Source organism: Jaculus jaculus, chromosome X, assembly GCF_020740685.1.
Source record: "Jaculus jaculus isolate mJacJac1 chromosome X, mJacJac1.mat.Y.cur, whole genome shotgun sequence".
Classification (NCBI taxonomy): Eukaryota; Metazoa; Chordata; class Mammalia; order Rodentia; family Dipodidae; genus Jaculus; species Jaculus jaculus.
This window is the reverse complement of record NC_059125.1, coordinates 60,381,921-60,407,205: the sequence shown is the minus strand read 5'-3', so window position 1 is coordinate 60,407,205 and position 25,285 is coordinate 60,381,921. Positions and strand designations below refer to the sequence as shown.

Here is a 25,285-nt window from a genome sequence, read left to right as displayed (position 1 = left end):
GAGGTGTTGTGGACACAGAAGGCCACATTGTGGGGTCCTGAACACAAATTTGATAGTCATCTGAAAGGAGGCGAAGGAAATGGTGGATTTTGACCTAGGGGAGGCAGAACAGAGAGGATTTGGCCAGTTTCATACTAGGGCTGACCTCATTGGGAAACTTACCAACCTCACCAACTTGCTCTCCCCCTTCTCCCTTTTCTTCCTGAAAGGCAGCCCCATTGACTGCTGATTCTTGAAAATGCCCACCTGTTCCCACCCAGGGCCATTACTCTTGTTATTTTTTCTATCCAGAATTCTTCCTTCTGCATCTCTGCATACACAATTTCATCCCTTCTTGAGGTCTTAGTGCAATGATTACTTCCTCAGTCTTCTTCACCAACCAGTCTACCCAAGTAGCCATCCACTTATGACTACCTCACTTTGCTTATTCACCTTCATAGCCCTTGGCATAGTTGAAGACCACCTATGTATTTGAATGTTTACTATCTGCCTTCATCCACTGACCCTCCTACTAGAAAGGACATTAAAAGAAGACAAGAGTCTTGCATGGATAGATAAATGAGTAGATGGGTGGATTTTAGGTGGTAGATAAATGAGTGGATGGTTGTGTGGGTGGATAGATTAGGTGGATGGATGGATTGAGGGCTGAGTGGATATTTGCATGTATTCTTTGGGGAAGGGGGAAGGAAGGGAAGGATTGGGGGTTGATTTGGGGATCAAAGATGAGTAACCAGGAACATGACATTGTCACAAAGAGAGATAAAGAAGATGGTAGAGGAGTAGATTGTGTAGGGAAGTGATGAGCTTAACTTGAATCTGTTGAGTTGGATATGCAGATGGAATCTCAAAGTGGAACTGTCCACACATATACTGGTAAATACTGGCCTGAGATCAAGGAAGGAATGAGGACACTGGCTAATAATGTGGGCTCATCTTGCCCAGAAGCACAGACTGAAGCAGTGGAGGCCAGCAAGGTTTCTAATGAGCACTGTGAGGCAGGGAGAATGATAAGAAGCACATGGTGGAATGCCTGGTATTGGCATGAGGTGTAAGAAGTGAGGTAGTGAAGGTGCAGCACAGAAAGGGTCAAGGAGTTCTGGTTAAAGAATTTGGATGAGAACTTGGGAGTGTGGAGGAAGGAGGGCTTCAGAGAGGAAAATAGGGCCATGGAGCCAGTTTCTCAAGAAGAAAGTAGAGTCAGAATTAATCAGTAATTAGGTTGCAAAGAGGTAACTGAGAGACCTTTAAAGGCTAGTGAAGAGGTAGGTATGTCTAGAACAGTGAGAATGGAGGCAGTGGGGGTGTGGAAGCCAAGAGAATAGTAGGGTCTTGAATGTTGTGCTAGTCTGTTTTGTATTACTGTAACAAATACTTGAGACTGGAGTTAGTTATAATATAGACAGCTTTATTAAGCTCATAGTCTGGAGTCTAGGAAGACTGAGAGCATGATGCTCCTGCTTGGACCTAGCGTGTCTTCCAAAGGCTGTGTCCTAAAGGTTTGGATGCTAGCCTCGGACACTATTGGGGGGTGCTGGACATTTCAGAAGGTGGAGTCTGGTAGAGTGAAGGCAGGTCACTGGGAACGTGTCCTTGAAGGTGATTTTGACACCTGGGTCTCTTCTGCTCTCTTGGCTCCAAGCAGGCATGAGGTAATCAGTGTTCCACCACTCAATCCTGCCATGATGTGTTGTGACTGAAATCTTTCCTTTTTTGGTACTGGTTATCAAACCTTGGGTATTATGGGTGCTAGGCAAATATTCCTCCACTAATCCATACTCCTTTATTCTCAATCTTTGAAGTGACAGAAGGCTGACTGACATAGGTGGCATCTGCTCAACATCTCATGAGCAGATCACACTTTCTATGTAATATCATGGCAGAAGGTACCCATGATGAAGCACAGTCAGTTTATTAGCTCCTCTAAAGCCACTAGTGCCGTCATAGACTCATCTAATGGTCACTGACACTCAAAGGCCTCACCTTCTGTGGTAGTTTGAATGTATGTCACCCGTAGTTTCAGGTGTTTTATAAAAGCCTATAACTAGGGCCTCCAGCCATATGGCTGGAGGAGGTGTCATTGGGTGGATCCTGGGGTCTAGTCCAAAGGTGTTTGGGGGCAGATATGAATTCTGGCCCACAGGTGTAAGAAAACGGGATCCTGTTTGCTGGTGGATTTTTGTGCTTGTTGCTTTTTGGTGATTTCTGGATGCTGGTGGTTTCTCTTTCTGCTTGGATTTACGAATGGAAGCCAGCTTCTTCTACCATTGATAGGACTTCCCTTGGATCTGTAAGCTGAAACAAATCCTGTTCCTCCCATAAACTGTGTTTGGTTGAATGTTTGTCCCGGTATTGTGGAACTGTCTTATTACACATTCAAATGCTTCCAACATGAATTTGGGGACCATTTCTAACACATATGGTTTGGGGGAACATATTTAACCCATGACCGCCCACACATGCAAAGGGAGGAGGCCACATCCCAAAGCATACCTTCCTTCTAGCACCTACCCTCCTGCCCTAAACTTCCTTTCCTTCCCACCTACATCATGGGACCTGATCACGGTCCTAGAAGCTGGAGAGCTAGCTGCTAAAGAAGCTGCTTTCTTAGCTGCCTGTCTCCTTGGACTTCTACTGGATTGTTGGAAAGCACAGAGGTTCCCTCTGTATATAGACCATGCTGGATTTACAGATGCACACTTGAGCACAGCCTGTCAGTTTCTGTCCATGGTGATGGTCTTCTTTTTCTCTGGCATACTCATCTTCATGTGGCTAGTGTTGCCACTTGCCTCACCTTGCTTCCACAATTACCCTACTCAAATCACCGACACCACTACCTGCCCCTTTCCTGCTTTACTGTTTGCCACAGTACTTGTCACTTTGAAACACACCATATTGGTGACTGTGTTTGTTCCTCCATGTAGAATACTGGGTCAGCAAAGGTAGTGATTATTAATGATTCTGGCCCCCACTCTATTCTTAGTGCCTACTACAGGGCCTGACTCATTAAAAAAAAAAAAAAAACACTCAGGAAATATACGCTAAGCCATGTGGTAGTCTGATTCAGGTGCCCCCCATCAACTTAGGTGTTCTGAATGCTAGGTTCCCAGCAGATGGAGATTTGGGAATTAAAGCCTCCTGGACACAGTGTATTGTTGGGAGTGGGCTTATGGGCATTATAGCCAGTTTCCCCATGCCACTGTTTGTCAGACTCCTGTTGCTATTGTGCACCTTATGTTTTCCAGGGAGTGATGTCCACCCTCTGCTCATGCCATTGTTTTCCCCTGCCATCGTGGAGCTTCCCCTTGAGCCTGTAAGCAAAAATAAATCTCTTTTCCCCCACAAGCTGCTCTTGGTGGGGTGATTTCTGCCAGCAATGGGAACCTGACTGCAACAAGCCAATACTGGCCCATTGTATTTCAAGCTTCATCAGACAGCAGATGAGATGGGGAATGCACAAGGTCTGAGATGCCCAGTGAAGTGAAAGGGGGTGCTGAGATGCTTGGCAGGCAGCAACAGAGGTTGGGCTTTACTTCCAGTAGCTTCCTGTCACCTGTGATCCACATTCACAGTTTCTAGATGGAGAGATAAAGGAGTGCTTTGGCTTGAGGCAACAGAAGTACACCCAGAAAGGCACCTTTTCCCCTTCCCCTTTAGGCTTTTCTGTCTCATGGGTCTCAGACCTCTCTTAGGCTGTCTTGTGGGTACCACAGGGCCCCCAAGCCTCTTTGGGCTGGGTTCCCATTCCTCATGCTTGGCCTCAGCTGTTTAAGAGTGGAGGGAAGGAAAGCTAAACCAGGCTCACCTCTCCTTAGGGGTGTTATTAAGAACACCTGAGGTTATGCTGTAGGCTATTGTCCAGAACAGGAATCCTGGTCCAGTCATGGGATGGAGTTTGCAATTTCTGCCTAAGTCTTGGCTTCTCCAAATTCTACTGTTCCCACCCCAGTCACTTTCCCAAGATAAGAGTTGAAGCACACCTCATTTTTCCCAGTATCCTACCCCAAATCCTGAAACTGGTAAGCTGGGGCTTAGGAGAGGGCAAAGTGAATGCTCATAGCCTGTGACAGGTTGCAACCTCAGTCCTGAGACCCTAGCCCATTGTCTCAGCATAAAGACAGCCACTGAGCCAGTATACATGTCCAGTCATGCTTTATTGTTCTGTGGAGGAACCTGCTGTGGTTGGACCTCCACCTCTCCTCTCTCAACAGGAGAGCTGTGTCCCAAGTCTTCCAGATACTTCTCCCACCCAGACATTATAATGTACTCAGGAGGGACTATGTTTATGTGCGTGCATATATGTCTGTGTATGTGTAGGCATATAAGGTATATACATATGTATATCTACATACATATACATATACACACATATATTGACTGTACAGTATTTATAGAGAGAAACAAGCTTAGTATTGCGATGGTGGATACAATCAACCCCACTCTTGTTTACTCAGCACAAAGGCAGAGAGAGCACCAGTGTGCTTCTGAATGGCCACTGGATTTTCATATTAAGAAAGATAGCCTAGAGATAAGATAGATTAGGTCAAGATCAAGGAGGCCAGATAGTTAATGTCAGGTCTTCCCTGTGGTTGGCCCAGAGGTCAGGTATCTTCTCCAAAAAAGAGACTGTGCTGAAAGCCATAGTCAAGTGGCGTGAGACCCGCTACATAGCACCCTGACACTGTAAGTTCTGCCCTTCACTGCCCTGCATGGAGAGAGTGAGCTCATTCACCTGCAGATATGGCCCTTGGCACCTCAGGCTGCTCACAACCTCAGGGAGCCACAGATAAAGTGTAGAGACTAAGGCAGGAGAGGCTTCTTCATTGGTCTCTTGAGACCATCAAGCTGTCCAAATTTGTCATTTCATCTACTAGGGGCCCATAAGACCATTCTCAATCAGCCTCATAAAAGTAGGCATCGTATTTACATAAATTAAAAACACAGCTTATGGTAGTTGGTTTGCCCTATACTCTGGCCCATCTACTGCTTCAGACAGACCCATATCTGGAAAAGCCAGTTTGGGGCCAATGCTGGCCCTAAAAGTGACACCAAGAACTCCTGCTCAACCTCAAAATACCCCTAGCACCAAATAAGATAACCTGGTCTCTTGGTATGACTAGGATCTGGGATCATATACTACTCTTCATTTCCTTTCCCCTGAAGGTAGGGAGTTGCTAGGGCTCCAAATGGGAGTGGAGGCTTCTTGACCAGGTGGAAGACAGCAGAGGTCTTTTTGTTACCAAGAGGATTCTCTTCTCTTGGGAGAGCAGACTGCAGTGTGCAGGATAAAGGTTGAGTGGAGATGGGACACCTATACCCTCTTCTCCTCTCATATATGCAGAGCAGCATTAGGAAGTAAGTAAGGGAACAGGTAGTTGAGCTGCCTGGGCTTTGTTCTGCACCTGGCAGCAGCCCCTTAGATATTGGCCACTTGGCTCTTATTCCCATTCACTCCCTTGGCAGTAGGGGCCTAGGCATTCCCTGCCCGAGGCTCACAGCTTTGTCTCAGGGCCAGCTGCTTGTAACGTGGGGAAGGAGTCCCGGATCTTTGCCACTTCCATGGCACACAGGTGCCCAAAGACTTTGTTGTACCAGTCAGGAGAACGGCCCCTGTGGAGTCAGAAGAAGCCAAACATGAGTAATGGTGATTCCATTGGTGTCTTCAGTGGGGGAAAGGAAGAAAGTACCCACCCTAGGGATCATTGGCATGGGGCAGTGGAAAGGGAGGGCTCTGGGGCCAAGGAAGTAAGGAAAGCAGTCCAGGCCTGGTACCTGAGGTCAGCACGGCAGATGTGAGTAAGGCGAGAGCGGCCCAAGCCACAGGGCTCCATGAGGTACTGGGAAGTGAGCATGAGAGCTCGCACCCCAGACTCTGGCACTGGTTGCTCAGGATCCAAGGACTGAGAAACAAGCAGACACCCCCCACGAGGCAGATCCGAGCGCCACATCCTAGAAGGTGAGGAGGAAGAACCCATGCTCAGACTGCTGCTGCTGCCTTCTGCCCCACTTCTCTGGCCTGAAAAGCACAGCAGCACAGCAATAGATGCCCCTCACCTGAGCACCACAAAGTCACGGCAAGGATGGGGTGCCATGCTGTCAGTCACATAGTGGTACAGCTCCACTCCTGGCATCAGGGCTTCCAGCACCTGGGCCCGCAGCAAGTCCTCATCCCACAAAGCCCTCTCACGCAGGACACGATGCAGCACCACAGCTGGGGGAGCTGCTACTTCGGTGGATGCCTTCCACATCCGTAGAGGATGTCCATCCGGTGCCTGCAAGCCATGGGGGTGGGGGTGGGGAGCAATATCAGGGCAGGATCCCTCCAACTCCACCTCAGCCCAGACCTCAGATTTCAAGGCCTGGGGCACCCTTGCTGCACCAACCAATGAGGGTAGACAGCAGGGCTTGATTGACCAGAGCCAGACCCAGACATCCTGGCATGTGTCCTCTGTCCTTCCTACATGTCTGATTTAGAACATGAATCAAGGACGGGTCCCATCCACTTAGATGCTGGTAAGGCCTACCATTACCTGGGCACACACAGCATGTTTCTGGAATTTCTGGAAGTGGGAAGAGAAAGGGATGATCATCCTCAGTGGACTTGCCACAGCACAGGAAGTAACATGTGCACTAGATCAAAGGTGGTCACTCCAAGCCTTTTGCACTTACCTAGATTCCACAGGGGAAGTATAATCATGATCATTTTATACATGGGAAACTTCTGGCTCACAAAATCCCTCAGGATCAATATCCCAGAAACAGTGAGGTCGGCATGGAGGGGCATGGAGAGGAGCTACTTCCAGCCCAGGGCCTGACAGAAGGCACTGGTTAGAGAGGTGATCAATGGCATGGTAGGTAAAGGGGACCTGGGAGAGGTCTCACTTGGGGGAAGGTCAGTCCAGGCAGTTGGATGGCTCAAGCAGAAGCATAGGGAGAACTGCAAAGGGCTCCTCCTGTCTGGAGTCCAAGGAGACCTAATCATTGGAGCTACTATGGTGGCAATAAGTGTGGAGTGGAGCTGTGAAAGACAACTTTGGTGGCCCCTGGGAAAGATGCCTTGGTCTCATCTAGTTCTTGACAGTATTGGGCCAGACTGACATCCTCTGAGTACCATGCTCAGGCCCAGCAAGGATTTCAGAGCAGTTCTATGTGACTGGCCCCATGCCTCTTCCAGTCCCACAGCAAGATGGGGAGTGCACCACCCACCTTCCTGCAAGCTAGTTCTGTGTGTTGGGGCCCTGGCACACTGGTCCAGCCCTTGAAGCGCTCAGCAGCATCCCGCAGCAGCTCCTGCACACTCTCCTCCATGTAGAGGCTCAGACTCACGCCAGAAGCCTGTGCCTGCCGCAACTCAGCCAGGGCTGGGCCTGGAGGGCTGAGCTCAGCTGCACTGTATGAACCACACAGTTGTACCACCATATCTTGGGGAACCTAGGAGAATAGAAACATACTCTAAGAGGCTGTGGGGAGCAGGGGACCAAACAGTTCTGTGTTCAGGGCAGTGGTGACATTGCACTGGGAGTAAGGTAAAAAGAAACCTTGAGGGGTAAAGGGATACAAATTGGAGCTTGAGGGTCATGTCAAGTTAGGCCCTCTCCCTGACTTGGGACCCACAGACCAAGTCTGATGGTTCTGGTGGGTCTGACAGTTAGGTACCAACAGCCTGACTTGGCTCACCTGGAAAAGTTTCTTGCAGTCACTGATCATGTGTGATAGGCCCTGGGTGGCAGCCATGTTCTCGCTCAGGTCCCGAGGGCCTGGCCGACCAACAAGGCTGCGTTTGCTCTTGATCCTGGAAGGAGATGAGAACAGGGTGGCACCTTGGTACAAGGCAAAGATAGCTGACAACTGCTTCCTAGTCCCAAGGAATCAGCTTGTCAGTCCCGACCATAAAACCACCCAATGTCTTTTGGAAAGGGTCTGCTCCATACTGGCCAAGAAGCCCTGGGGTCTGAGGAGTAGTGGCAACTCTTAGAGGTCAAGAAAATTCTGTGGACAAACTCTTCCAGGTTTGTCTTGGATACCCTGCCTGGTTCACCTGGGTGAGGGGCTGTCCTTCTTGGAGACGTTGAGGTGGAAGATAGAGGGTGCCAGGCATACTGCCAGGTTTCCGGCTGTCATCTGGTTTTCCTCAGCAGAAGCAATGTCACTTAGGAAGTAGAGCAGGGTCTGTAGCACTTCTCGGTTCTCATCAGGGAGCAGCAAGGTGGCAGCTTGTGCTGCTGCCAACCACTGCTCCTTAGGGAGAACTGTGGGGAAGGAAGGGCAGAAGGGCCTTCCTTAATTCCTCAAAGGCAACAGCTCAAGCCTACTGCTTTCCATCCTTCACAAGGCCTGGCAGTCCCCAGGGCACCAGTGAGAGGGAAGGGCCAGTTGTGTTCTGGGAAGTCTCTGAGGGCTAGATCTACTTATTCTCTTTTTAATTTTTATTTACTCATTTTTTTTTCTGCGGTAGGGTCTCACTCTAGCCCAGGCTGACCTGAATCTCTCTCTGTAGTCCCAGGCTGGCTGCAAACTCACAGTGATCCTCCTACCTCTGCCTCCTGAGTGCTGTATGTAGTATGTGTAGTATGGTATGAGTGCTGTGGGTGTGGTGTATACATGTGCAGGTGCTGATACAGTGCCCTGTGCACTGATAACAGCAGCCAGAGGAGAAGTTCAAGTGCCCCCTTCCATGATCGCTTACCTGCTTGCTTTTCCCTTGCAACAATAAGTCTCTTCCTGATCCCAGAGCTTGTCTTTCTAAACCTCCAACAGTTCTCTGGTCTTTGCTTCCCACAGAACTAGAGCTATAGATGTGCATAGTTATGCCCAGCTGTTTACATGACTTCTGAAGATGGAATTTGGGCAGTCTCAGGCCCCCTCTGGCCTTCATGCCTGGGTAAGAAATGCACTCTTCAGTGCCCACCTCTGCTCGTAATAAGCAGTATAGCCTTTAGTGAGTCCCTTTCTTTCCTCAAGGCCTCAGCTTACCCTTTTACATAAGAGGTTTGGGGGAGGAGTAGCATGTGACCCCCTCCAAGTGTTTTTTTTTTTTTTTCAAGTCCAGACAGTAAATGTTCCCATGAACTCATGGGGCTGGCCACCATGTATATCTTCCACATGCCTTTAGGATTAGGCAGGGTGAAAGTGGGGCAGGTTGATGGTGAGAGGAACATGCAACTTACGCTGGTAGATCTGCAGGAAAGTGGTGGTGAGCTTGCTGGTGAAGATGGGCTCAGGCAGGTCCCGGAAATATTGCTTCAGCAGGTCAGCTACATCATATGCTGACTGGCCTTCATAGCAGACATTGTCAGGGGAGGTCTCATTCATTTGGCGCAGGCTCTGGATTCTGGACTTGACCCCAGATTTGCGGAAGATGCCCACCTAGCCCATTTAAGAGGGAAGAAGGGTGACATGCAGGGGAGGAGGGAAATTGTGAAGGCAGCCCAGGGCTGGGTGTCAGAGGCACAGCGCAGGTCACCTTAGAGTCTGGGAAGCCTGGCAGACCTCCTGCTGGGCTGAGCGGGAGATTTATGACAAGTCCAAAGGGGCCAAAGAGAAATATGACTATCGTGGAGATGAAGAGGAAGAGGTGGTCTTAGCCTAAGGCAGATTCTGAGATTATGGTGACTACAGAGCCTAGGCCAGAAAGCAGCTATGCAGAAATGGGCAGAAGGCTCCAGCCATGAGCAAGGGAAGGGAGCTTTGGTTTCATCCATGCTGAGCCTTTTGTGAGGGAAGGTCTGTGGTGTGCAGCCTAACCTAAGGGGAAGGCCATGATAGTTCTCATCTTCAGTCTTGAGCCTTTCTCACCGCCCCCAACATCTTCTCTCTACTGGCTCCCTGGGGAAGGCTCACCTGGTCCAGACACTGGCTACGGAGGTAGCGCATGGCTTGCTGGATACTCTGGGGCAAAGGCTGGCCTGTGCGCTGTACATGGATAAGGGGTGGCACTCCAAATACATATTGTCCACGGTAGTCCGGAGTTTTGTTCCTTTTCATGAACTTGGGCACTGACCTGTTTTGGGGTTGACAAGTGATCAGGGAGAGACAGCCTACTGTGGAAGTACACCTAGTAGGTCAGGAATGGCTATAGAAAAGAGGTGGCAACTCAGCAGGCTCTAAGGGACAGAAAGGTGGTGTTGGGGCGGGGGGAGGGATGAGGAAAAAAGGCACTTCAGACTGAAAGAATAGAGTGAACAAAGGCAAAGGGGCAGGAAAAAGAGTATGACTCATTGAGGGAAGGGCTACTAGTCACACTGGACTTCAGATGGTATTGTTTGAAAGTAGCAAGCTCTTTAATCAGAAGGATGGGACTGGTCAAAACATGAAAGGATCCGGACAATGGAAAGCCGTAGGGCTGTTTATTTACTGAGAGCATTACAACCAAAGTGCATTTTAGGACAGTGATGCTAATGGCAGGCTGGGATGGAGAAAGGAGAGCTGGAGTATTGCCCCCCCCCCACCAGCTTACATCAATCCTCATGGCCCCTCTAGCCTCCTGGCATAGCATTTCTCCACTGGATCGTGGGCTCAGCCTGTCTGTCCCATCTCTAGGTAGTGCTCCTTGAACCCCAGACATAAGTCCTCAGATCCTGAACCCCTGCAGGCCAGGGGCCACTCACCAGACCCATCCCTGTTTGTGGGACACAGTGTACTTCTCCATGAAGCTGGTGAGCCTCAACAGTGAGCCCTTGTGCAGGAGGTTGATCTGCCCTGCAAACTGTCGGTTAATCTCCAGTGACTCCGAGTTCAGACTGGGTCGATGTGAGCTCTGGAAGCTGTGCCAGCGGAGCTTCCTGATGCAATAAAAGGGACAGAGAGGGAGAGAGTCTGAGACACAAGTCTGCTAACCCTTAGAAAAGACTGTGCCCTTCTGGGCCCTATTTAGTTGCCTAGAGAAAGAAAATACAGGGAGGTGGGAACACTTTGAGTGCTGCTGTATGGCACAGCAGGATGGAAAAAGTGTAACCTCAGCTCTTAGGTCACCCAAGGACCAAGAAATTCTCAGTGAGGGTGGCATCAAGCTCAGACCAAGCCACTCAATGCCAAAAGGCAGTGACACTCTCTATCCATTCCAAGACTACTCTGGCAAAGCTACTCAAGAGAAATCCTCACTGGCAAAGCTGAGGGACAGGGGTAATCTATAACACCCTTGCAGCAAGGATGAGAAAATCAGGGTCCAAAGAGAAGTCATAATTTCCTTAAGGTCACAACAAGGGCAGATCTTCTACCTAAAATTCTGATCTCGGAGACTTTAGCACTTTGTACTTCTCTTCTGTGATTGGCTACCTGGAAGTGATACCCCAGACTCCAAGCACATGCCCCTGGGATTTATGACTAAGATACCAGAGCAGAGAGGTGGTAGAAACCAAACAGGGACCCTTGCCCTCCATCCCTACCCTGAACTCCCACCTGCAAGGTCTGGTAAGTGAGGCCCCAACACCTGAATCACGCCGTTCACGGGGCACTGATGCCTGGAGTCCCACCAGGGACCCTGCAGCTTCAGCCTCATTCATGGAGTTACCACTGCTGTCAAGTTCACTGGAGGAGGCAACAGTGTCCGAAATGGAGTGTCCTTCCACAGACAGGCTGGAGGCAGAGGTGGGCTCCTGAGCTGAGTTTGCCTCTTGCTCATGGGCCTGGGCTTGGGCCAGGGCCTCAGCCTCTACCAATGGTTGAGCTTCAGCAGGAGCCTGAGCCAGAACTATAGGTGGGACTTCAGCTTGGTCCTGAATTTGAGAATCTCCATGGGCTGAAGCCCCTGACTGGGCCAAATCTTCAGTCTGGTCTTCCACTTCTGCAGTGGCTACTTCCACTGATAAAGTGGCCGCCACTTCTTCTTCCTCCTTCTCTTCTTTATCTCTAGTCCCTAGGTCTGGATACATGGTCTGAGACCAGAGTTCTACTCGTTGTTGTAGCCCCCACACATGCTGCAGGATGTCATCTAGATGGGTATAGCTCTCCTCGCCCTCCTCTTCATCTTCAGCCTCAGCCCCAGCCAGTACAGGCTCAGCTGGGTACAACTCAGGCAAGTTGTCATAAGTGCTGGCATGGCTACCCGTGGAGCCACAGGAGCCCCGGCGCCCTTCATAGCCCCAGCGCCTACCTGGCTGCCAATCTGCCAGGTGATGTCCATCTTCTGGACACAGGCTCTCAATGGATAGAGAGCGAGGGAATGTGCCTGGCTTATGGTCCCCAGGCACATGCACCAGGCAATCACGCCGGTGTACCTGCTTAGGATACCGGAGTGTGGCTACAGGCCAAGCCTGCCAGGCCTTCTGAATCTCACCATCTCTGCCCCTGGCTGAGGTGTTGGCCCAGTTCTTGGCTCTGCATAGTCCAGCTGAGAGGAAGCCACGACAACTACGGAACGAAGAGGCTTTGGTAACCTTCTCTGAGGTGGCCAGGCTTTGCTGAGGTTCTGTTTGCCGGCTGTCACCCTTTTCCTTCCGCCTCAGAGATTCAAGGTGCTTGAGGAAGCTACGGGAATGGTGCTTCTTGACTTTGTCCTGGGAACCCTCCTTGCCCTTTGTGGGGCTGAGGAGGGGCCAGTCGCTTGGGCTAGGTACACGACCTAGAGAAGGCAGTTCTTCTGGCTCTGGTGAAAGGCTCACAGTGATGGCTGGCAGGGAGGTGGCACTAAGTTCAGTGAGGACACTTTCACAGCTTGAAGTCCCCAGTAGGCTAGGACTTGGTGGGGCCAGCAGGCCAGATGAGCCCATGGGAGACCCACACTTGCTTTCCTGTTCAAAGGCCCAGTGGCTATTGATGGTACACTGCTCTTCCTCTTCTGAGTCTTCATTCTGGGGAGGGACCACAGGGAAGGGTAAGAGAAGTCCAACATCCAAACGCCACCTTGTGCTCCACTCTGCCTCCAAAGTCTTAGGGGGCTTTGAGTTGAAGGGTCTTGCTTTCAGGTGAGGACATAGCCTACAAATGGGACGTTGTCTCTGGGCATGCTGGAGGACTCAAGGTGTCACAGACAGAGCCCAGATATATGGTGGCATTTTACAGATATGGAAAGAGACACCCACCAGAGAGAGACACCAGAACTTGATCAAGGTCACTTACTGATATGCTTACACCAGTGACAGAGCCTCCTAAGAATCTATTCTGTAGCCTTACATTAAAAATACAAGACAAGGGAGGGAATTACCATGAGATATTGTTTACAATTATGGAAGTTGTCAATAAAAAAATACAGGACAGGGGCCTGGAGAGATGGCTTAGCAGTTAAGGCACTTGCCTGTGAAGCCTAAGGACCTAGGTTCAATTTTCCAGTATCCATGTAAGTCACATGCACAAGGTGGCACATGTGGACTTTGTTTGCAGTGGCTAGAGGCCCTGGCACACCCATTTTCTCTCTGTCTCTTTCTCTCGCTCTCAAATAAATTAATTAATTAATAAAATATTTTTTAAAAATCCATGCCAGAAGAACTGGAAGGAATTTTAGATTTTCTAATTCAGCTCTTCCTGGGCAAGATGAAGAAATTGAGGCTCAGACAGTTGAAGAGGATTTACAGAGGGTATTGGGAAGTTAGTGACAGAAGTGGGGCCAGGTCCCTTGGGTCTCCCAATTCCTAGGCCATTACTCTTGAAACTAGGCTATCTCACCCAACTGCATGCCTCTAGCAGAAAATGCCCTACAGAAAACCAACAAAATCTGTCCCCAGGAAACAATGAGATCATGAAGCCTATTTTTTTTTGAAGTTATGAATTGCCAAGAATCCTCATGGCTTCTGCACTACAAGAACACAAGAGTTAGAAAGTCTTTACTGGCTATTAATACAGCCTTCCAATTCATTATAGAGATGGGGAAAATGAGGTTGCCGATTGAGGGGGTAAGACTTCATGGACATGACACTATGGGTATTTTGACTTCTAAGTCAATATAGACCATGGTCTTCCAAACATATTATCATGTCTCTTCTTCTAGTCAAGGAATTTTGAAATCACAAACCATGTAGTGAAGCAAATTTTAGGGAAGTTCCTAGGAAGGCCATCAGGAGGTAAAGTTATTAGCAAAATAAAAAAAAAATAGAGGTGGGCTGATGGGGGGGGGGAGGCATGAGCCAGGGTACTTGCTCTCATACCATCCTGTAGGTCAGTCTTACCCAAAATCCTGGTGGCCTCATAGAGCCTGTCATATAGCATGCTTCCTACCTCTCCACCCCCAGGCTGGAGCAAGACACTGCTTTGAACACCCTGAAATCCTGGGATACAGGAGCGCACACCAAGTGGTTGATGCATGTTGTGAATTCCCCCAGCTACCATGAGATCACAAGTATAACCTCTTGCTAAGATTCACCTGCTTGCACTGAAAATGAACCTCCAACTTCATCGAAGCACAATTGTTCAAGGTCATTAGCCTCCTGCAATACAAAATAAGCAGTCACCTTAGGAGCTCCAGACCCCCCAAAGCCTGGCATAACCTACCAAGACATGTTCAGATGCTATCTACCATTTCACATGGCCAAGCCATTAAAGCTTTCCCTCAGTGTTCATGATGGCTTAAGCACCAGACAGGTTGCCAGGAAGATTATACCCTCTGTGATCTAGGAGCTTATAGATACAGAAATAAACCACTACAAGAATTGGACAGATTGAAGAACAGAGTGGGCATAAGGCAAAGCATAAACACTGAGGGTAGGAGAAGGAACATCCAGGTACAGTCAGAGGAGGAGTCCTGGAAAACAAAAATGAGATTTGGAGGGAAAGAGAAACAGGAGACTCTTATTGTAGGCTTGTGCAGGAGCCTTGACTGGTCAGCAAAATACCTGTATGAGAGGTTGGGATGAGCACTAATAAGGTAAGTCAAAAAGGCAGATGGTAAAGGGTCTGGAGTGTCATGCTAAAACAGCTTTGTACTTTCCTGGGTTGGTAGTAACAGATTTTAAGCAGAGGAGGAGCTCTTGGGACTTTAAAAGCTGAGTCTGGTGGTTGTAGAAAGGATGGATTGGTAGGTGGGTAGAGTAGAGAGACTGAAGCTAATTGAGTTATTTTAATACATTTAAAGAGAAGTCATGGTTTGGTCTCAGGAAACAGTAGAGCTGTTTTAAATAGAGACAGACTGAATCCAAGGCATGTTGGAAGGAATTATTTTTTTTAAATATATTTTTTATTTATTTATTTGAGAGCGACAGACACAGAGAGAAAGACAGATAGAGGGAGAGAGAGAGAATGGGCGCGCCAGGGCTTCCAGCCTCTGCAAACGAACTCCAGACGCGTGCGCCCCCTTGTGCATCTGGCTAACGTGGGACCTGGGGAACCGAGCCTCGAACCGGGGTCCTTAGGCTTCACAGGCAAGCGCTTAACCGCTAAGCCATATCTCCAGCCCGGAAGGAATTATTTTTGAATCAAGGCCAGAGCTAGGCTCTCTAGCTAGAATGATGGGTAGAGGATGGTATCAGAAACATCAGAACAAGCAAAGTGACTGCAGAAGAGCTTCACAATAAGCTATAATCCTCTTCTCCTCAAGTGCACCAAGAACTTGTCTTTTCCATGAACAAGCTCCACATGGCTTCCTAGGCCTGGCCCTCAGCCCCGTACCTGCACAGGGCCCCCAGAGAGTCGTCGTCCAGAAAACCGTGGTCCTTCTTCACAGAGCCAATATCCAGGGGAAACACACCTTCTGTGTGGCAAAGAGAAGCAAAGATGAGTCTGGTAGGGGATCAGAAATAGCCCCAGTAACCCTTAAACTGTAAAGAATAAGGAAGAAAGAAAGCAAGAAGCCAAGGGCCACAGCAGAAGAAGAAATATAGGGAGTAAAGAAGTTGATAGAGTTTAGATTTTTAAGAGTTTCCCATATGCCCATGTGTTAAAAGTCTTAGTCCCCAGCTGATGGTTCTCATGGAAGGTAGTGGAGCCTTCAGGAAATGAGACCTAGTAGAAGGAAGTTGAGTCACTGAACATTTCAACTGTCTGTCTATCATCTGTCTATCTCTCCTCCCTTTCTCTCCTCCATTCCACACTTTCACCATGATGTTCTCTTGGGTGTATGTCCAGAGCAGTGGGGCTAAACAAGCGTGAGCCCAAATAAATATTTTCTTGCCTTAAGTAGCTCATCTCAGGCATTTGATCACAGTAATAGAAAACGGCTTTTCCCAAGGGTGACCCAGGGAGCTCAGACTTGGAAGGGAAAAGCCAGAGAGAGGCCAGGAAAGTTGAGATTAAAGACTATATCAGTTGGCAAAGTAGGTCCAGGTATAGAGAGCAAGCCTGAGGCCTTGGATGGTTGCCAACAGTGAACCAAGTTCCCAAGGACTAGGTTCCTCTTCCTCCTCTGAATCGTGAGCTTTTCAGATAGAGAACCTCTTCTCTTCAAGGTGAATTCTGGGGAGAAGGGAAGGAGTAAGGAAAGAAAGGATAGTATGCAGACAAATAATACCTCACTTTCTCTGTTTCCAGAGCAGTGGGAGCCCTCTCTATGCCGGGGAAGGGAGAGAGAAAAGGAAGACATTAAGAAAAGGAGGAAAGAGAACCTTAAATTTACATCCGGGCTGGAGAGATGGTTTAGCGGTTAAGCGCTTGCCTGTGAAGCCTAAGGACCCCGGTTCGAGGCTCGGTTCCCCAGGTCCCACGTTAGCCAGATGCACAAGGGGGCGCACGCGTCTGGAGTTCGTTTGCAGAGGCTGGAAGCCCTGGCGTGCCCATTCTCTCTCTCTCCCTCTATCTATCTTTCTCTCTGTGTCTGTCGCTCTCAAATAAATAAATAAATAAAATTCAAAAAAAAAGTTACATCCCTGTGTTTTATTGATAAAATGAGCCAATTAATTCATTTTCTCACTTCACTGACACTGATACCACTTCATGCCAGGCACTATGCAAAATACTGGACAGTAGTGAACAACTCAAGATTGGTCCCTGCCTTCACAGAGTTTCTACTCTCATAAAAAAACAAAAAACTGACATTAAAGAATACATGAAACCAAGATAACACAAATGCCATGGAAAACATGAGCTAGAGTAATGCAATACATAGAAACTGGTGGCGGTGAAACTACTTGGTGAGAAGTGGTCAGCACAGGCCTTTCTGAGGTGGATTTTCAACCTAAGGCCTGAAGGCTGAGAAGAAACTGGCAATGCAGAAAACTAGAAAGAGTTTTGGGCAGAAGGAGAATGAACACCAAGACTCTGAGGAAGGAGAGAACTGGACGGAAGTAAGAAGCAGAGAGGAACACAGAGCATAGTAAATGAAGAAAAACCATCATAAATGGAAGGCTCAGTCTTGTCAGCCACAGTGAAATACTGGCACTTATTTCACTTTTTGGAGGAGAGGAATGCACACACCCCCTCTTGCTGCTGTAGAGAGGCACAGGAGGACAAAACAGAAGCATGGAGGTCCAAGAGGAAGCTGACATTACTAGTCCAGGTAAACCATGCTGGCAGGTTACAGCAGATGTGGCAGTGGATATAATAAGAAGTAGACCCAGTGAAGATATATTCTGAAGGGAGAAAGGACTTACTAGATGCTTACACATGGCAGAGGGGTGGCAAAGGAGTTCAGGCTAATTCCTGAATGTGGAGCTTGAGCAAATGAATACATGATGGTACCTTCAAGAGTTGTTTTAGGAGCTGCAGAGATGGCTCAGCTGTTAAAGGCACTTGCTTGCAATCTGTGTTGGGCCCAGGTTCAAGTCCGTAATCCCCAAGTAAAACCAGATGTGCAAAGTGGCTCTGACATTCCCATTCTCTCTTTCTCTCTGTCTCCTTGCAAATAAATATATAAAAACCATATTTTTAAAGAAAAGAGTTGCTTTAGACCTGGTAAATCTGAGGCACATATTGCACCTCTGGCTAATGGTACTACATTGGTGACTGACTAGATGAATTAGAAGCTGAGAATGAGGTCTAGAGAGTTTGATTCGGAGGTCATCACAATACAGATGTACCTGGATGAGGATCTTCAAGAAATCTTTGAAAGAAATCTGCAAAGAAATGTAGAGAACATAGAGGGCCAAGGCTGAGTTGTAGGGCTACTCTAACATTTAGTTGTCAGGGAAGTAGAATCAGGTAAAGAAAGACAGTGGCAGCCAGAGAGGCAGATAAGAGTAAACACTCCAGAAGCCATAGGAAGGATTGGGAATCTGCACTAAATGCTGCTGAAATATGGAGCAGGATATGAGAACTCAGAAGTGGCCCTGATGCCATGGATGTCACTGGGAAATTTGACAGAGTGATGTAAGGATAAAGCCAGGGTACAGCAGGGGTATGTGAAGAGGAAACAGCGAGTATGAACTCTAAGGAAAATAATAAGAGCAAAATGAAAAAAAACAGAAAGGAGGTCCAGGTTGGGTCACCAAGGTGAACAATTCCTGGGGAGGGGCCATCCTTTACCTTGTCCTCAGAAGTACAAAGCAGCACACTAAACAAGACAAAGTCCTTCGAAACATGGCTGGTATCAGAGGTTGTAGAAGTTGATGAGAGCAATCAAGCAGAAATGACGATGTAGGAAAGAGTTGTAATTTTAGGCAAAATGTTCCTAAATAAATTTGAGTAGGCCCAGGATACACAGAAGCTTTTAATTGGCCTACCAGAGGACATGCTGTACCCATTTTACAGAGGAAATGCTGCAGGACAAAATAAGTTTTGGAATGGGACAGGGAGAGCAACTGAGTGGCTTACCTTCAAATAGTTGAGCATACTGAGAGAATCCTGTTGCCCGGAGCCATTCACATGCTTTTTTGGCCTCAGCTTCTAAAACAGAATAGAGAAAAGGAAACAGGCAGAAAAAATGGATTAGTAGGATTCTTGGTGGGTGCTGTCTCACAACCACCATGCAGGAATGCCTAGTTCAGAAATGGCAGCGAGGCTGGCCCATTTGTTCCAGTTCACAGCCAGCCAGGACCCTTTGCTCCCTGATCTGTCCTTTCTGTATCAGCCACAGTTATCTTGAGCATCATTCCCTGCTGGTCCTAAATGCCTTCTACTCTTGCACCCCTGACCAAGAACAGAACTCAACACCATGAGCAACTCCCAGGATTATCAAGTGTCAAGAAACACTGCTGGCAGAAGCCCCCGCTGTATCCCTGGCCCCCAAGCCTTCCTCAGTGAGCCACTCCTCCATGACTGTAGGTGGAACACTCTAGTCCAGTTAGGGCATATGAAATGTCCACCAATGCTTACTACTTCCTTTCTCACCATCATACCTATTGTCCTCCAGCCCATTGATAAATTTCATTTCACACACAATTGCCTGCAAAGAAGATGTCACCATGCCCACTGAACAGCCATACACACAAGCTCAGAAAGGAAGTGACTCAACCCAGGCATGGCGGTACACACCTGTAATCCCAGTAGTTGGGAGGTGGGTTATGAGTTTAAGGCAAGCCTGGGCTATACAGTGAGATGCTATCAAAAGAGGAGGGAGGCTGGAAATATGGCTCAGCAGCTAAGGTACTTGCCTATAAAGCCTAATGACCCTGGTTTGATTCCCCAGTACCCATGAAAAGCCAGATGCACAAAGTGGCACATGCATCTGGAGTTCATTGGCAGCAGCTAGAGGCCCTGGCACACCCATATTCACTCATTCATTCATTCATTTTCTCTCTCTCCATTTGCTTGCAAATAACTGCAGGAATAAACAAATAAAAATGGGAGGAGAGGCTTAAGGTTTAGAGGTGGGAGAAGAGGAAAGGAGAGGAGAGATGACAATCTCAACAGCTTACAAAATGGTAGCTGGGGCTATAATGTAAATTCAGTCAAACTCTCATTTAGGCTTCCTGCCCTTCTGACAGCAGATCTACCAGTTCTTTTTTTCCCCAACCATTCATCAAACTCCAGTCTTCTCTCCCCAGGGTTCTTCCCAGGACAACCCCATCTCTTATTGGCTCAGGCAGCTTGGGGCACAATCTAGTGCTGAACCTTCTATGGGCCTTTGGGCATCTTGGAGGGCAATAACTGGGTTAGCCTCCCTCTTATGCTCTAGGTGTGCCAAACACAGAGATGAGCACCATTGCCAGCTTCAGTGGAGATATGAAGCCATGGAGGAGGATCTTCTGGCTACCAGAGTAGGCTGAATACTAGTGGCAAAGCTCTGTGACTGCCAGACATCTCAAGATGGGTGCTGGAACTGTGGACTCTGGCATTGTGGGATTGGTAGAGGAAAGCTGCTGGCTTCACAAGAGCTGGTCAGGCCTTGGAGTCTTGCCCTCAACAGCTCTTCCATTTCCTTAGTACATATAGGGGTCTTGCTGAACAACAAACTATAAGGAGCCTGATGATTGTTTCCAAGACAAGAAAAATTCTCAGTCCAAGTACTCACCCACAAGGGAATCCAGGAGATCCTGGCAACCAGGACTGATACGTCAAAGGATTCTTTTGTAAAATTTAGAATTTTAATACATGGACATACTGTAATTCCATCACATACCCCTCCTATTGCCCTCTTTTGTTCTCTCTCCATCACCTCTATTCCACTGACCCCCCTCCTCTTTCCAAGTAGTTATTCTTCTATTTTTATTTATTGATTATGAATTTTATTGTCTGAACCTGTCAGGTGTTGGTCATATTCAAATCAAGTTATTCTCTCTCTCTCCCCTGTCCTCAATCCACTGAGGGCTCTCCTCAGGGGGGTTAATGGTGTTCCCTGTGGGATCATAAATGCATGTCTGTTTCTGTGCCCCAGGACACTCCTTCCTATCCCATGGCTCTAATAATCTTTCTTCCCCTCTTCATTCTTTCTGCTTTCTCTTTCACAGCGTTCTCTGAGACTTGGAGGGAGTGATAGAGATGTCTCATTTACCACTGAGCTCCCAACGGCCTCTTATTTTCAGCATTTTGTTGAGTTTTGCCTCTCCTCAATATCTGTTGCCATCTCTACAGAGAAGTTTCTCTGGTTAGCAGCAATACTCTTTCAAGTAGGGAGCAGTTGGTTACCCCCATAACTGACGTGTTTCTATTGCACCAGTGGGCACTTCTTGACTGGCTGGCTCATTGTGCATCTTGCAGGATCCACTGATGGTTTAGACTGTTGATGACTTTCCTTCCCCAGCAGCCTGCACAGTACTTTCCAGCACTAGGACAGCTAGCCAACAGGGAGGAGGCTTCCCATTAAATTCTAGCTTGATTTTTCAGTGTCCTGCAACTGAAGCATGTGCTGTCTTCAGTAACAGGGTCTTCCCATCCAGCTCTGGTTGGCAACCAAGAGCATGAACAATACCCTGTATTGTTTGGGTAGGGGTTCATGGGCCTCCCTGACCAACTACTCACTGGGGGTTGACCTACCCCTGGTACCAGCATTTACTTGTAACAACCTATGGCTTCTGGGCACAGTATTCTTCACCCCAGCAAGGTACCCAACTCTGTTATTTTTAATTATATTTTTAATTAGCTAATGAAGAAGTAGCTTTCTATATGACCTACTCATAAAGTCTTTGGTTTTGTAAGGCAAAGGATTCTTAAGACACTCTTGTTGGGCATGGTGGCACACACTTTTAATCCCAGCACTTGGGAGGCAGAGGTAGGATGATAGCCATGAGTTCAAGGCCAGCCTGAGTCTACATAGTGAATTTCAGGTCAGCCTGGGCTAGAACGAGACCTTACCTCAAAAAATCAAACAAAAAAAAATCTACTCTTTCAGATATGCAGGCAAGTAGATATGGAGGAGCAGGACAAGGCAGAAAGCAGTCAATAACAATAATAGGCTCCTCAAGTGTCACACACTGGTGAGGACTGTGGGGAGGAAAAGTGAAGATCTGGCAAACCCTGGAGTCCTGGCAGGCTTTGTGGGTAAACAGGGGTAGGGCAGGGGTAAGAATCTTATACTTCCATGAGTGCAGGCATCAATGTCTACCTCAGCATCTGTCTCTGCATATAAATCTAGCCAAATTCACTTGGGGCTATGAACCACAAAGATCACTGTAGGATTGCACGCCTATATATACCTGCCAGTGGCTTAGTCTGTGTGTGTACCCACCGCTCTGTGCCTGTGTTCCCTTACTGCAACTTCCTCCTCAGTGTCCGACTCCTGCCAGCAGTACCTCAGCTTATCTGGCAGGGGGCAATGCAGGCCTGAGAAAGGAGCCACTTCTTCAAGCCAGCAGCATCTAGGCAATGCGGTGAGGCAAACAATAGGGGGACTTGGAAGGGACTGCTCACCAGCTGAGGGAGCACTTGGTTTTGCTGTTAAAGACAGCTGAGCTGGCTACCACAACCACTTCTCTGTTCTTTGGCCCTACTACAACAACCCCCACCCCACTGCAGAGACACTTCCAGGATCTTAGTGACCCTCTTGGCAGCCAGCTTTGCTTTCTTGTTATCAGGACAAAAGGATGGATCAGGTAGGAATTTCCAAAGAGGTGAGCACAGGGAGAGATAATGACCCCTAAAGGGTCACAAGTCTGGTAGGATCACTCTAGGCAGGGAAGTTAATCAATGCCTTGCACATGAGGCACACATTCTGATATCCCATTGCAGCCCTTAGTCACTTGTGATAAGAAGAAAAGGACTCCTCTCCCCTACTCCTCACTTTCTCAGCCTGAAACAGGTACAACAGTGCAATAATCAAATCCTAAACCCTACACATCTGCACTGTTTTCCGAAGCCATAGAGCCTACAGGAGGGTGACAGTATGCCTGCTCCACTGATAAGAGGTAGTAGACCTACCTAGGACTAGCAAGAAAAAAATACCAGCTCACTCAGGTGGGTGCCAACTTTGCTCATACCTACCTGGATCCCTCTTGTATCATGCTACACAAAATGTGATCTCAAAACAGTGGCTTCAACATTACTCAGGCACAGAATCCCATATCCTTCCATGCCACAAACTTACTACTAAGTTGCAATTTATATACTAAAGCAAAATGCTAAGCCAATTTTTGCTTACACACACTAAAGTCTGAGACATGTCGGTATAAATCAGGAGTACACATTAGAATCAGCTAGGAAACATTTAAACAATGCCAGTGCCTGGGGCCCCCTTCCCCAAAGGTGAAATTAATTGATCTCCAAATTATTATTTTTAGTATGTAGCATACTGAGACTAAAGGCCACCAAGAGTCACAGCTGAGACTACAACTTTGATCTTTTTAAAAATATTTTATTTATTTATTTGAGAGAGAGAAGAAGAGAGAAACAGAGAGAGAGAAATTGGGAGAATGGGCATGCCAGGGTATCCAGTCACTGCAAACAAACTCCAGACGCATGTGCCACCTTATGCATGGGTCCTGGAGAATCGAACTTGGGTCCTTAGGTTTCACAGGCAAGTGACTTAATCGCTAAGGCCCAACTTTGATCTTTTAATCCCATGTTCAATGTTATTTTTCATGGCATTATTCCACCTGCCCACAGATGCCAGACAAGCAAGGAATTAATTCTAGGCCCTCCCAAACTTTTCCCCTGCTCCTTCTAGTCCAATGGAATCACAAGCCTGTGTTTAAATCCTGATGCTGTTAGTCACCAGTTCTTTGACTGTGGGAAGGTTATATGACCTTTCTATCTCCTCCTCTAACTCTTCCTCTATAAAATGGAGTCAAGGCTATTGCTACTGAGAGCATTAAATTAAACAATAGAGGAAAAAATCTTCGATACATACTTTCAATTTTTTTCAAGGTAGGGTCTCATTCTAGCCCAGGCTGCCCTGGAACACATTCTATATTCCCAGGCTGGCTTTGAATTCACAGCACTCCTCCTATCTCTACCACTCTAGTGCTGGGACTAAAGGTGTGTGCCACCACATCCAGCTAAGCTCTTAAGTATGTTTCTTCCCATTCTGATTACAGAGGTTTCAAAGAAAAAGGAAAACGAGGATAAAGAGTTCTAAGTAGTATTTCCTTCTGTGTCTGAGCAATGTTTGCATCCATCTCTCTCAGAACTGGAGCAAAGTGGCTCAGTGAAGTGAGGTTAAGAAGCAGAGATTTCCGGGCTGGAGAGATGGCTTAGCAGTTAAGCGCTTGCCTGTGAAGCCTAAGGACCCCAGTTCGAGGCTCGGTTCCCCAGGTCCCACATTAGCCAGATGCACAAGGGGGTGCACGCGTCTGGAGTTCGTTTGCAGAGGCTGGAAGCCCTGGCGCGCCCATTCTCTCTCTTTCCCTCTATCTGTCTTTCTCTCTGTGTCTGTCGCTCTCAAATAAAAAAAAAAAAAGAAGAAGAAGCAGAGATTTCAAAGGGGCTGCAGATGTTGCAAGACAAAGGAAAGAGAAAAGGAGTTTGGGGTAGGGCTCCAGACTGAATTCCCCAGCACTTCTCCCTAGCAAGAATCCAGAGAATGTAGTGGGTTATTACTTACCCTACTGACCAGGATGTCAGGAACACTAGCTCCTGACAATACACCTTCTCTCTAAGAGTTGGGAAGCCCTGAGGCTCCCTCCTAGATGGAGCAGTCAGGGACATATATCTTGGTGATTGAGGGCTGAATTACAGAACTGTAACCCATCCATCCCAGCCTATGTGGCCAGGAGTGACCACACCCCTGCCTACAATAGAGTCAGCTCACCTGAGGCTGGAGCAGGGGCAGTCTTGACATAGAACTGGCCTGTGTGCCCAGTAGGGAAAATGACACCAAGTAGGCTGAGGACACCCAGAAGGCTGAGGTGAGTGAGGTAGGAAAGTATGTGGCTCCCTGCCTTCTATGTCCAGATATGTAGATTACAGGGCTTGGCTGCTAGCAGTTTCAACTGCTCTATTCTACAGGTACTGGTATGATGTGCCAGAATAGGTCAATAATACCATTGAGCTGGCACAACTGGATTCCACCCAGATTGAAGCCCCAACTATCTCCCTGGGGAAGGGACCCAGCTGATACAAACTTAAGAGCCAGGGCAGAGGGCACTAGAAACTTCCAGAGAAAATCAGCCTTCAGAGTCATATACACAGGACTCTTGCAGGGAATTTTTTAAAAAGGAAAGAATGCTAGGGCTGAGGAGATGGCTCAGCAGTCAAAGGTGCTTGCCTACAAAGCCTACTGGCCCAGGTTTAGTTCCCTAGCATCCAAGTAAAACCAGATGTAAAAAGTGGCACAAGCATCTGGCATTTGTTTGCAGTGGCAAGAGACCACGTTGCATTCACTCACACATACACACACACACACACACACACACACACACACACACGCGTGCAGATACATTTTTTTTTTTTTTTTTTTGTAGTTTGACCATATTTATTTCTGACATCAGCAGCTGTGTATTCCTGAAAAGGTCACTTAACATCTCTGGTTTCAGTTTCCTCATCTATAAAGTGAAGATAATAATAGTATCTGCTGATATTAGTTAATATATATAGTGGGCCCTCCATGACCACCGCTTCACATTTGTGGATTCACAGGACTGTGTTGAAAAATACTTGAAAAAACAAACAATAATTGTTT

The 25,285-nt window shown here is 47.7% G+C and overlaps 1 protein-coding gene across 3 annotated transcripts in view; it reads right to left on the bottom strand.

The window, feature by feature from the left end:
* Positions 1-4,132: 4,132 nt before the first annotated feature.
* Positions 4,133-25,285, bottom strand: part of Stard8 (StAR related lipid transfer domain containing 8) — an 85,844-nt gene continuing 64,691 nt past the window's right edge. For all 3 annotated transcript variants that reach the window (XM_045140225.1, XM_045140227.1, XM_045140226.1), the window contains 13 exons: positions 18,607-18,678; positions 15,532-15,613; positions 14,291-14,354; positions 11,395-12,785; positions 10,605-10,778; positions 9,838-9,997; positions 9,165-9,363; positions 8,036-8,246; positions 7,675-7,789; positions 7,204-7,428; positions 6,052-6,269; positions 5,770-5,946; positions 4,133-5,607 (listed from right to left, as the gene is read on the bottom strand). In XM_045140225.1, the coding sequence (XP_044996160.1) occupies positions 5,490-5,607; positions 5,770-5,946; positions 6,052-6,269; positions 7,204-7,428; positions 7,675-7,789; positions 8,036-8,246; positions 9,165-9,363; positions 9,838-9,997; positions 10,605-10,778; positions 11,395-12,785; positions 14,291-14,354; positions 15,532-15,613; positions 18,607-18,678 (3,206 nt within the window). In that variant the 3' untranslated portion in view covers positions 4,133-5,489. The remainder of the gene's footprint in view (positions 5,608-5,769; positions 5,947-6,051; positions 6,270-7,203; positions 7,429-7,674; positions 7,790-8,035; positions 8,247-9,164; positions 9,364-9,837; positions 9,998-10,604; positions 10,779-11,394; positions 12,786-14,290; positions 14,355-15,531; positions 15,614-18,606; positions 18,679-25,285) is intronic.